The 11,300-nt window shown below is 36.6% G+C and overlaps 2 protein-coding genes across 2 annotated transcripts; both read right to left on the bottom strand.

The window, feature by feature from the left end:
* Positions 1-348: 348 nt before the first annotated feature.
* Positions 349-5,528, bottom strand: LOC113670492 (uncharacterized). The gene is made up of 4 exons (XM_027186642.2): positions 4,683-5,528; positions 2,710-2,845; positions 2,129-2,261; positions 349-1,536 (listed from the first exon to the last, which is right to left on the bottom strand). The coding sequence occupies exons 1-4, from the start codon at positions 5,303-5,305 to the stop codon at positions 1,451-1,453; spliced, it is 978 nt and encodes a 325-aa protein (XP_027042443.2). The 5' UTR covers positions 5,306-5,528; the 3' UTR covers positions 349-1,450.
* Positions 5,529-6,145: 617 nt separating this feature from the next.
* On the bottom strand, positions 6,146-9,883 carry LOC113670484 (bifunctional arginine demethylase and lysyl-hydroxylase JMJD6). Its single transcript, XM_027186631.2, has 4 exons — positions 9,199-9,883; positions 8,266-8,401; positions 7,204-7,333; positions 6,146-6,449 (listed from the first exon to the last, which is right to left on the bottom strand). The coding sequence occupies exons 1-4, from the start codon at positions 9,825-9,827 to the stop codon at positions 6,361-6,363; spliced, it is 984 nt and encodes a 327-aa protein (XP_027042432.1). The 5' UTR covers positions 9,828-9,883; the 3' UTR covers positions 6,146-6,360.
* Positions 9,884-11,300: the final 1,417 nt, after the last annotated feature.

Raw genomic sequence — 11,300 nt, 5'->3', positions numbered from 1 at the left:
ACTGATATTAATCCCTGCTAAGCTTCAGGGTTTTGGGAGCACAGGAAGGGGGTGAGATTCAGAGTTGTAAATGTAGGAATTTTCCGTTGTCTGTTTCTGTTCAAGCTAATGGTAATAAGAGATTGATCAAGGCAGTCACCCTCTAGAATAAAAATCTGAGAAGCAGAGAGTGCAATTAAAAAAAAAGACAACAAATTTCACAAAGACAATTCTGAAAAAGCTTTTGAGGTTGAGTGGTTGTGAAGCATCATCCTCTGTAGCCACAAGGTTAGGTAGGTAACCTCAAAAGGTCTGGCATGATATCACAAAGGTTGCCTTTTCTTCAAAACTAAGAAATTTGCTCCAATATCAAAGGACCCACATTTTATTTTTTAGATCTTGTAAAGGTAACACAATTATCATAAATAGCTATCATATGATTAATTTCAAATTACTTCCTCTTTTTAATTTCTCCTTTAATCAACCGAAGCCCTAATGGTATATTAAATACTCCTACCAACTTGTTATTATTTTAACATCAAAAAAATATTTCTCTCCAACTCAGTTGGGTTGGACTGCTCTACTTTCAAGAGACCTCGCTGAAGGAGGCTGGGTTCATCTCCTACATAGTCCCTAGTTAGATAGCCTATACCTTGCTATTCTACATCATGAAATTTTTTGTCAGTCATTCTTTAATGACTACAAAACTCTTTTAATGTCACAACAAAACAAGTGTCATGGCTGCTATATTTATGGTTGTGAGAGAGGCATGTGGCAAAGTGGTTATTATGAAGTGAAAGATTTGGGTCCAAGCCCTTATCATCTCCATTACATTTTGTTTTTAGGCTAGAAACTTTTTCTTTTGTCAGTAGTAGCAGTCATAACCTAGGATTATACTTGTTGTTTCAGGAACAAACTACTAGCACTGGAAGACTTCAGTATAGTAATGGTTAAAGTGAAACCCTTCTGAAACTGGAACTTACAATATCTGGGTCTCCAAGCTGATAACTGATACACATATCATTGCAGCTGCTGGCAGTTGGATGTCAAACTGGATGCAAAGCAATTAAATAAAACCTTGTTAAATAGCATCTAAAGTTAAGTACATGAGTAAAAGCCAACTACATTTAAGCTAAATCTTGTGTGTTCTTTACACAAGTTCTGAACAACTTGTCTAATAATTAATGTCAATTTAACATGCATTATTTTTTAAACATATTTACTCTAATATCAATTTAATCATTTTATTATATCTTGCTCATATTTGTTTATTTTGTATAATATATAATTAACAACTTATCTCCTTTGCAATACACTATGATGCATTAATATTAGTCAATTCATTTTACAATGTAAACAATTGGATCTTACAAGTTACTAAAAAAACTTTACTGAAAAATACAGTTTTGTTAAAAAAAAAAAGAGTCACGGTTTTCAGAAAAAAATATCCACATTGGTAAGGGAAATCCTTTTAATCATATTCTGCACCAATAGTAATGCTGAGCTCTCCAGGCAAAACCTTTGTTGAATGATACCACTGGTTTGTGTCCACAATGACTGCAAATTAAAACAGGATATTTTGTATACTTTAAAATTGATTTTTAGATTTTGAAAAAGTGAACCCCATGAATATTCAATATCATCAATGGGAAAATTGTTGTTTAGAGTGGGTTTTTCAGTGTTAAAATGTAACAGAATTACTAGTTTTAATTATGTTACCAACATTACGTTACCAATTTAAATTTTTTGTGGGGTTGCAGGTATCAAATACTTGAATTTTCTCTCAGTGTACAACCGTATAAGAGTCAAAAAGGAGGGTAACATTTAATATATCATAAACCTGGTGTACAATAAGCACATGCTGGAAAAATCAGTTTGACAAGACCAAATAATAAATAAATTTTGTACTAACAAACTTGCAAACTATATATATATATATATATATATATATATATGTATATATATATAACAGTATTACACATAATTGTATAAAAAGTCCAGTAAATGCACAAGCAAGAGGAGTGATCAAAGTAAAGTGTTTGTAGAGGTGGTATCAGATTTCATGCTTTGTTTCCACCTTCATATTATCTTTGTGGTCATTTGCTGTTTCCTCCTGGACAGAAAAAAAACACAAGACTGTGTTACTTACTGACTTCTCCTTTATTCATTGTGGTGGCTAATTTGGGAGTACAGACATGTTCACACTCTGGTGGAGGGATGAGAGTCCATATCTTTTGTCCTGACAGCTGAGCTTGCCATGATGGACGATCCACGCTATCAATCTTCAAAACAGAAAGTGTTAACATTATGGTCAATAAACAAGGCTGAATAAATTTTCAAAACTAAAGCACCTCAGTAATAAAGAGACAAGTTTATTTGAAGCCATAAATTATGGAATTTAATACTAGGGAAGTTTTTGCAGAGGCTCCACAGTATTTGCGGTAACACCTCCTTCTAAAATTTTAAACTTCAGAAAAGTCACCATTGTTAATGGTAATGCCACCTTACGAAGAATGGATGAATGGTTCCTACCCTGATTAACTATACCATAAAGTATACGGCAACTATTAGTGACCTAAACATGACTAAAATTTAAACTTTTTACCAATTATGTATAAACATTGACAGTGAGTGTAAAAATCATCATAAAGTTTATTTTTAAAGTAAGAAACATAATCAGAGTTGTACAATAGAACAAATACAGGTAACCAAGGATAAGAATAAACTCACATGTATCTGAGCCCCAGGTCCTGGCCCTCCCATGAAAATCCAGTCCTGTTCACTGGTTTCTGATTGTTTTGGCAAGAAATATGGTAACTGATAATGAGTGCGCAATTCTTGTCTGATTACAGGGTCACAGTTGCTCCTGAAAACCAAAGACATACTGCTGATAAGGTTCAAAGTTCCTGTAACAGGACAAACTGGAGGGGAGCAAAATCTGAGCCAGTAAAAAGAGCCCTCTGTCAACTTTTGGTAAATACTGAATCAACAAGACCTATTTACTTGAAAATTTATGGATATCATACACTCTCAGACAAATTCCACTTTAGTAACTCTTGGGAGTGAAAAGGTGAATTAAATTTACCCTGAAAAGAAACAAAGCCCAGAGAAATCTCAAGGTAAATACATATATAGGCATTACTGAATATGTGTTAGGTCAAGGTGGACTTTGACTTTGTCTCAGTCCATAAAAGAGAATGAGGCTAATATCCAGCAATCTTGCCCAAACAAGCCCGGTCAATAGAGGATAAGCTTTATAGAAAAAAGATTTTTCTTTAATAAGAATCCACAATGGTTTGTTTATCTCAACAGCCAAGAAAGAAAGCCAACTTTGTTTGTAGCACAATAAACATACAAGAGCTGCTTAATATTTGTTTTTGTTATTTTGAATGTCATGACTGCCACTTTTTGAAACTTCATTGCCAACATTGTCCACAAATTATGGAATTTGGAAGTCCCATTCTTGCACTTCATTTCCTTTAGTGGGATCGCAGCAAGCAATCCCCAGTGGGAAAGATTGGCCCATCTTGCCTGCTTGGGTAGCTGATCAGAACACAATTGATTTGTTTTGTATTGCTAGCAGGCACTGTCAGCTATATAATAAAAAATTATGTTATCTAGTATTGAAGAGATCCCAGAAAAAGTAATCATGAAAACTGCAACTTTCAAATATTCATGCCATAAATCTGATGAACAAAATGTTCTTTTTGAGTTTCAAAATGAAATGTTGTTTTAAAGGGCTAGGTAGCACACCAAATGATGCTTAAAAGTTAAATTAAAATTTTTCAATTTTATTCTTTATTGTCCTCCAAGACAAACAGAACTTCTATGCTAAGTTAATAAAGTGCCGAGCCGTTTCCTTTCAAATGAGAGAAATGACTAGATCAAGTCTACAATGCTTGGAGTTCAAATTTTGATTAGCAAAAGGTAACTCCCCAGGCAAATTCACTTCCAAATAGCCTTATTGAGATTATAGTTAAGAAAAACAGTTCTTTGTGAAGTAATGGATACTGTTTTGATAAACATCAAATTCTAAGACTTACCTAAACATACTAATGATATCACACCAAGAAAACGTATAGCAGAGAGAAAGGACAAATTAGACAGTCAGATGTGCTAGAATCCATTACAATTCCGAGGAAAATAAGACACGAATCAATGAACAGGAAGCTAATTTCTCTGACTTAACGAAGGCTGTTAAAAACGAGTCCATCAGTAATTGTGTTTATATCCTGTGTTGCATTAAAAAAAAAGAAAATTAACGATGAAATCTACCTTAATGGAAAAACGAAAAGTACACAAAAAACTTTAAAAATTAAAATAGTGTTACTTCACATCATTTTAGTTCACCATAATTAGTTTTTTTTTTTACATGGAAATGAGTATAAACCTTTTAAAACGACAGCTGCCTAAATGCAGCAAGAAATTTTACTTAACCCTTCGACAGGTGTTCAAACTATACTCACTGGGAGATCAAAGAGCACTGAAAATCTGACTTTAAAATTTTTGTTTGATTTGTCAAAGAACACGGTTAATTTTGAATTGAAACAAAATATGTCACCATAGTCACGTACCAGCTGCCCGGGTTAAATATCTAATTTGAAAAATCAAATGGCTATTCTAACATCAATATACTCGGCTGCTTTCAACTTCAATCGTATTGTTCGATGTTATTTTTCTTACATTTTAATTTAAAAACTCACCATCCGAAATACCATGGTTCTGCTTTCCATTCTGATCTTTCTTTCGACATATTCATGGCCTCTTCAAGAGAAAAAAAATCTGTTCTGTAGGGAAAGAACTGACACTCCTCCTCGTTCACTCGATACGCGTCTTTGTTCTTGTCGAAGAGTTCTTTGAAGAACGTAAAGTTGAAGCGATCAATGGCTGACCAATTTTTCGCACCGTCGACGACTACGACGGGTCTTCCGGTGTAGGCATAGTTTGCAGCGAAATCCTGCTTCGATAAGCCAGAAACCCGAGGAATTTCGGTCAAACCTTCGCACAACAGAGAGCAGTTTGTTCGTTTTCTTGTGACCTCGATGAAAATTTCATTGACGTTCAAAAGACACGGTTCTTCTCTAACATGCGGCAGCTCGATCACGTCGAAGTAGTAACCAGCAAAAGCCAAAACAACAGGTAGAACAACAATCACGAACCATTTCAAGCTTTTCTTGTTAAAACAACTCGATTGTGCACGACCAGTTCCGACCTGCCGTAGAAATTCTGTTCGAATGTTATCCACATTTTCACCGCTTTTCAATGATTTTTCGCGGAGATCAGAAAACAGGACGGCAAGTTCTTCGACACGCGTTGCAGTCGCCATTAACAGGAAGGTAGGAAACGTCAGCTTTGTCTGTAAATTAATCTTCTATTTACCAATGCGTAGTCTCACTTACACATCAAGCCGCTACATCATAAATATTGATCAGCAGATCACAGCTTGAATGGAAGAAAATGAAATTGGGTTGTTTGCATACAATAGGTAATTCCATTGCGCGACCTCGATTTCCTTGTTACCAGTTTCCAGACTGCTTCTTTATCACCCACCGCTGGTGCTAAAAATACTCGAGAGCAATCTCGAAATGCATTAAATTCACGTTCTTTGCCATCTTCATCATCGTAAATTCGCCACCAAAGCGAATCCTTTTTTATCAGAAGCGTCTTGGAGTAGATTCTGTCAATATCCGTGTCACCCTGGTTTTCACCTTCTTGTTCTATCTTTCTCTAGATAAGTTGAACTCTAGAGCAGGAGACATTAATGGGCTCCTGTCTAGAGTTAATATGCACGAAGGCCTGAAGGCAGAGACAAGCTGTTCAGACATACTGTTGCCTACGAATAAGCCCACTTAATTAGTACTGAAAGATTTCTGTTTGGCACGGCACTAGTCTAAAACAAAGGTATACTCCCGAAGGCAATCTATTTTTTCGCCATTTTTATCTTTATCATGGCAAGAAGCTACGGAGTATTAAATGATCCGGGTTTCTAACTTGAAGGTGAAGTGACGATTTTGCAAGATTAATTACTTCAGCTTGAGCAGTTGCCCATTAGCCACAGGTTAATTTTAGTTTTATCATGGTGTCGATCAGAATATCTCATGTGGATTGTGTGATGTCGACTAGAAGGCCAGTAGCGAGTGAATCATGAAACAAATTACTCAATCAATTTGTCAAATTTTAACCAATTTTTATTTTGGAATTAACAGTTAACATACACAGTCTGTAAGTAGACAGTGAAATAAGGTTTTACATATTATTTTAATAACATGATTGATTCACTGATACACTTGCGTTAAGTTGCAGTTGTTTATAACTCACGGATATTATTTTGTCTCTTACCCCCTGCTGGCATATGAAATAAAACAAGTTTAGAACAAAACATCAGTCGTATTCTGCTCCAATTGTGATGCTCAATTCTCCAGTGGGAATAATTTTCGTGGAGTGAAACCACTGGTTGGTGTCCAGGACAACTGAAACAAAAACAAAAAATGGTTCACCTAAAAAGTTCACACACCCACACACAACCGCCAAAAAAATTTCGATCGGAGCTGGCTTCGAAATAATGCACTGAATAATTTATTTGAAGATTATCAAGAATCTGGCCTGCTATTGTTGCGATCAAACCAAAAACTCAAATCATTTTGAATTTGTTCAGCGTGTTTCGGGAATAAAATAAGATAAATTTTTGCTCTTCCGCATTTAGGCCTGTCCCGACTGTACTCGTAAAATGCTGGAAAGTTGCCCACTAGAATGCCAAAAAGTTACTAAAAAAATTTCTAACCAAATTTCAAAAGCTGTTACCTAAATTTCTTGATATTTTTATATAAACGCTAATTAAAGGCTTTATTTTTCTTTATTCACAATAATCGCTGACAGTAAACGGGTAAGAAAATTAGCTTGAAAGAGTTGCTCGTAAATATGAGCGACATTTAGGGATACTCCCGCCGAAAGTCATTTTAGCCAATTATCTGTGATGAAGATCGCAATAAGAGAGAAACGTTGTCAAGTAACAGGATATGCGTTAATTTTTTTTCGATGAAATCGGCGACTTCAGTTCGTGCTTAGTATACGCTGTAAACCTATGTTTTTCTCAAAAATTGCTCAGAAAGGCAAAAATTGCTCGGAGTTGCTAAAACCACAAAAAGTTGCTCCAAACGCTAAAACTTGTTCAAAAGTTGCCGAGCACGTTCGGAATAAGCCTACCCACGTTTCCTCTCAACTTACTGATCTCTCCTTTCTGCATTGTCACTTGTACTGTCTTGCAGACGTGTTCACACTCTGGAGGAGGAATAAGGGTCCACATCTTTTGTCCTGACAGCTGGGCCTGCCATGAAGGACGCTGCACCATGTCAATCTATGTTTATGAGACAAAATTTTGCGTAGGTTACAAGCCATGATGATGCGTACAAGTTTTCTCGCGCACTTTGCATCCGTTTCTATAGAAAATATCAAGAAAATACCAAGACTCCTTTCTCCGATGCTTCTTGAAAATCCTTGGAAAACAACGTTTTCCAATGATTTTCAAGTCGGTATATCCGTCACGGTGACCTGGTTTCGTGCGACCAATCACAAGCAAATAAGCGATACACTGGTACTCTTAATTTCATCCATTCCTGATGAATATGGGACTTCTCCTATATATTTCATGCAGACTGGCTAATGCGAGTTTTATATCACCAACTCCAGTTTAAACTTAGCTTGAGAAGGGAATGGGACCAGTAATGCTCGACAAAACAGTCAAATCATGATATGATGTGACGAGTTTTACAAATCCATTTTTGAATAAATTAGTCAAGAATGATAAAACCAGCTCCCCTCCTTCTGGTAAGCTACAGGTTTGTATGGAGCAAAGAAGCCGAATGCGTTTATTTCTTCTCTGTAACTTGTCAAATTTCAAAACTGCATGAACAATTATTTGAGAAAAAAAAATGATCTGCAATCGAACCTGTAGTTAGCGGCACCGTATTATTAAACGGTCGGTTTTCAAAGTCCTCCACCTGTATTGAAGGGTCATTTAAAGCAGACCACTCAAATAAAACTAAGAATAATCTATCAATGCATTTTTATCCATGTTTATCTCCGAAATCAATGTTAGAAATATCTTTGAGCGAGTATTTTATACATTAAGTCAATCATTGCATAAAATGGCGTTTTTCATCGTTCTTTATAATACCCTTCTTCTGCGAAACTGGTCAACCTGTATTAAACGATCACTCTGCAACTCCTCACTTAATACAAATCCGACTGTATTCCCGATTTGAGAAGGTTTTGTCACGTAATACTTACATGTATGGGCGCACCAGGTCCAGGCCCTCCCATAAATATCCAGTCTTGATCGCCTGTCTCCGCGTCATGTGGTATAAAGTAAGGTTTGTCATAGTATTTGCGCAATATCTGACGGACATTGGGATCACAATTACTCCTGTAAAAGAAAAGAGAGAGGCATAATAACACTATTATGGTCCCTTTGATCACTTGAAACTCAACCCTTTTTTGAGGAGAATTTTTTAAATATCATTGTTATTCATTGGGTTTTTTTGTGGTCACTCTTGTAATGAAATAAATGACGAAGGACTGGGGAAGGAATTGCCCTACCCCGTCCCCTCTCCTTCTTTTTGACTGCTGCTCATCCCCTTTATACAAATTTCTTTCTCTCCTCAGCCTTCCCAGACGGTGGCAGCTATATTTTTCACCAAGGTAACACTGAACACTCGCCCGCCAAAATTACGCCTGCTCTGCGGGCTATTCTCGTCTCGATCAACTTAACTGGAAACTACTCTGAGGCGTGACGTCACGGTGAGAAACATTTTTCAGCTATTTGAAAAATGCCCCTATAATTTCTCTGAATTATCAGCAAAAATAATTGTGACAGGCCGAAAAAGCTTTAAATTTTTAGTAGTATTTTATCCATCAAAGTATTTTGTCCATCATGAGAAAGATGTGATCACGATGACGGAAATCTCTCAACTAGGTACGCATTTGTGACAGACCAATCACTGACAATGTCTATTTGAGGGAGAGGCCGGGGTAGACAGTGAAAAAATTAGCTATCACATATCGCATGCACGAAATGATGATTTTGATTCAACAAATCTACGAAGGTTGAATCAGTTTGATTTCCCCGGTAAGTGCACTACCCATATTTATGAAATTTGAAAATAACTTAAATCATTTTTATCTTCATCATGTATCTTCCATTCTCCAAGGAGCCATACTTACCAGCCAATATACCACGGCTTCCCTTTCCATTGTGCCCTTTTATTTGACATTCTTAAAGCATCTGCTAGAGACTGAAAACCGGATTTGTAGGCGAAAAACATGCATCCCTCGTCGACGTTATCTAAATCTGCCTCATCGCTCTTAGCGTAAAGGCGTTTGAAAAACTTGAAACTGAACGCACCCACGGCTGACCAGTTTTGTGCAGCATCGGTAATAACCACAGGTCTTCCTGAATATGCGTATGTGGAGATGAACTCCTCCTTAGAAAGATTAGAGACCCGTTGTATTTCATTCACGCCTTCACAAAGCAGCGAACAGTTGGTTGGTTTGCGCGCCATCTCGTTCAAAACCACGAAATCTGGCTCAATGAGGCATTTAGAGTCTGGGTTGTATTCCAAAGTCAACTGACACAACAACAAAGCGATTGCGGGCAGGATAAGAAACCAAATTATCTTGTTCCATGCGAAAAAACTGCTTTCGTTTTCTTTCGATTGAGTTTTTGGAACTCGATGAACATCTCGCAAGAACTCCCATCGAATATTTTCAATAGATTCTCCGGATCTGATGCATTTTTCTCTCAGCTTGGAGAATCGGAAGGCTAGATCGTCGACTTTTTTCGAATCCGCCATGAAAGATCGTCTCTCTCAGTGGGGATACTTGAGTGACCAATGCATACTAGACTCATACCATAAAAGGGCGATATTGGGTTAAGGTTTATTAAAACTTACATAAATAGCTCTCTCAGAATGCAAATATTTTTCTTACGTCTTTCTTTCTTAACTTGTCAACAAATTTTTTAACCAGTGTTTGGTGTAGTTTTCAGTCATCCACCTACATAGAAATAACACGAGATTTCCTACATTCCATTTAACACAATTATCTCAGGTTAGATCCGTTACGTTTTGCATGAACACGTTTTCATAAATTCTCAACAAAAGTTTATTCTGCTAAGGTAACAAAAATAGATATTAATATTGTACATCTGTTTTCTGATTATTTGTCGCAAAACATCCAAGCTCGAGGGACATGCGCTGTAGCAATAAAAAAATAAAACGGTGGGAATCTAAAAATATGTACCATAAGTGAGGTAAAATAAAAAGAAACAGAGATTATTCAATACAAACGTTTTAACTGTCTTTGGCAAAAAAACATGTTTTTTATCAACGAATATCTTGGAAACGGAGTTCTGGCGTGATCAATTGGCAATATGAAGTCACAAGGAATGCCCATTGTCGGCCCAATATCGGATACTTATGTATCACAATATTGGGAGCTATTGTCAATTGCCGGAAGCTGTGGGTGGATAAAATTATTGACAGATTGACGTATTTAAAGTACTATGACAAAGTCAATATATGCGCGTCTTATATTATATAAAGGAAGGAGGTATACCATACAAAAACTCCTCAGTATTCTTATTATTCAAGTCTATCATTGGTAAAATATTGGTTTTCCTTTGAACAAGCTAGGAGAGCGGGTGGCCTTACTTAAGTGTACGAGGGTGTCATCATTGTTATCGTGCGTCATGCTTGCATCTCTCAAGTATTGTTTTGAAGCTTCCCAAACTTGAATTACAAGGAGTAATTACGTCAATTTTTTTGAAACAGAACAGTGAAGGGCAAAGTGCAGAGAGGGGAATAAATTTTTCACTTGTTTGTGAATTGAGACTTTCTTTAAAGATGCTTTATCTAGAGAGCTTTTGTTGTAGGTCACAAGTTTGTTTAGACTGTTCTACTTGTTTCTTTTTCTTCCCCTTGGCACTGTTGGCGACAAGATTATTCAACAGCATCATAACATAACCGACACAATCGGGGTAGCATGGTGCTAAAAGAAAACCTGACGTGGGTGTGGCCGTAAGTATTCAAATCGACTCCTCAGACTCCCGCAAGAGGAGATTTATTACTTCTTGAACGTTCGGTATTTGCTTCGTTAATATTTTAATAAATAATTTAATCCACCTGAGTTATTAAAGAGGAAACCCAAGCACGCTGGCGCTGACTGAAATACTGGGTTTGTGACTGAGGTCAATCTTCAGATTCCATCACCTTAGCTAAAATTCTACCCGTGCTCTAGGTTGTGAAGACTGCGATCCCAAAAAATAT

The sequence above is a fragment of the Pocillopora damicornis genome, chromosome 10, assembly GCF_964200805.1.
Source record: "Pocillopora damicornis chromosome 10, jaPocDami1.2, whole genome shotgun sequence".
Classification (NCBI taxonomy): domain Eukaryota; kingdom Metazoa; phylum Cnidaria; class Anthozoa; order Scleractinia; family Pocilloporidae; genus Pocillopora; species Pocillopora damicornis.
This window is presented reverse-complemented; position numbering and strand designations above follow the sequence as displayed.

What these genes read in the sequence shown, in the direction of transcription:
- LOC113670484 (XM_027186631.2), bottom strand. Translation starts at nt 9,827, where the DNA reads ATGGCGGATTCGAAAAAAGTCGACGATCTAGCCTTCCGATTCTCCAAG. An exon ending in GACCTGGTGCGCCCATACAT is followed by an intron (nt 7,334 to 8,265) that starts GTAAGTATTACG and finishes TCATAAACATAG; the next exon opens with ATTGACATGGTGCAGCGTCC. An exon ending in AATGCAGAAAGGAGAGATCA is followed by an intron (nt 6,450 to 7,203) that starts GTAAGTTGAGAG and finishes TTTTTGTTTCAG; the next exon opens with TTGTCCTGGACACCAACCAG.
- LOC113670492 (XM_027186642.2), bottom strand. Translation starts at nt 5,305, where the DNA reads ATGGCGACTGCAACGCGTGTCGAAGAACTTGCCGTCCTGTTTTCTGAT. An exon ending in GAACCATGGTATTTCGGATG is followed by an intron (nt 2,846 to 4,682) that starts GTGAGTTTTTAA and finishes TTTGGTTTTCAG; the next exon opens with GAGCAACTGTGACCCTGTAA. An exon ending in AATGAATAAAGGAGAAGTCA is followed by an intron (nt 1,537 to 2,128) that starts GTAAGTAACACA and finishes TTTAATTTGCAG; the next exon opens with TCATTGTGGACACAAACCAG.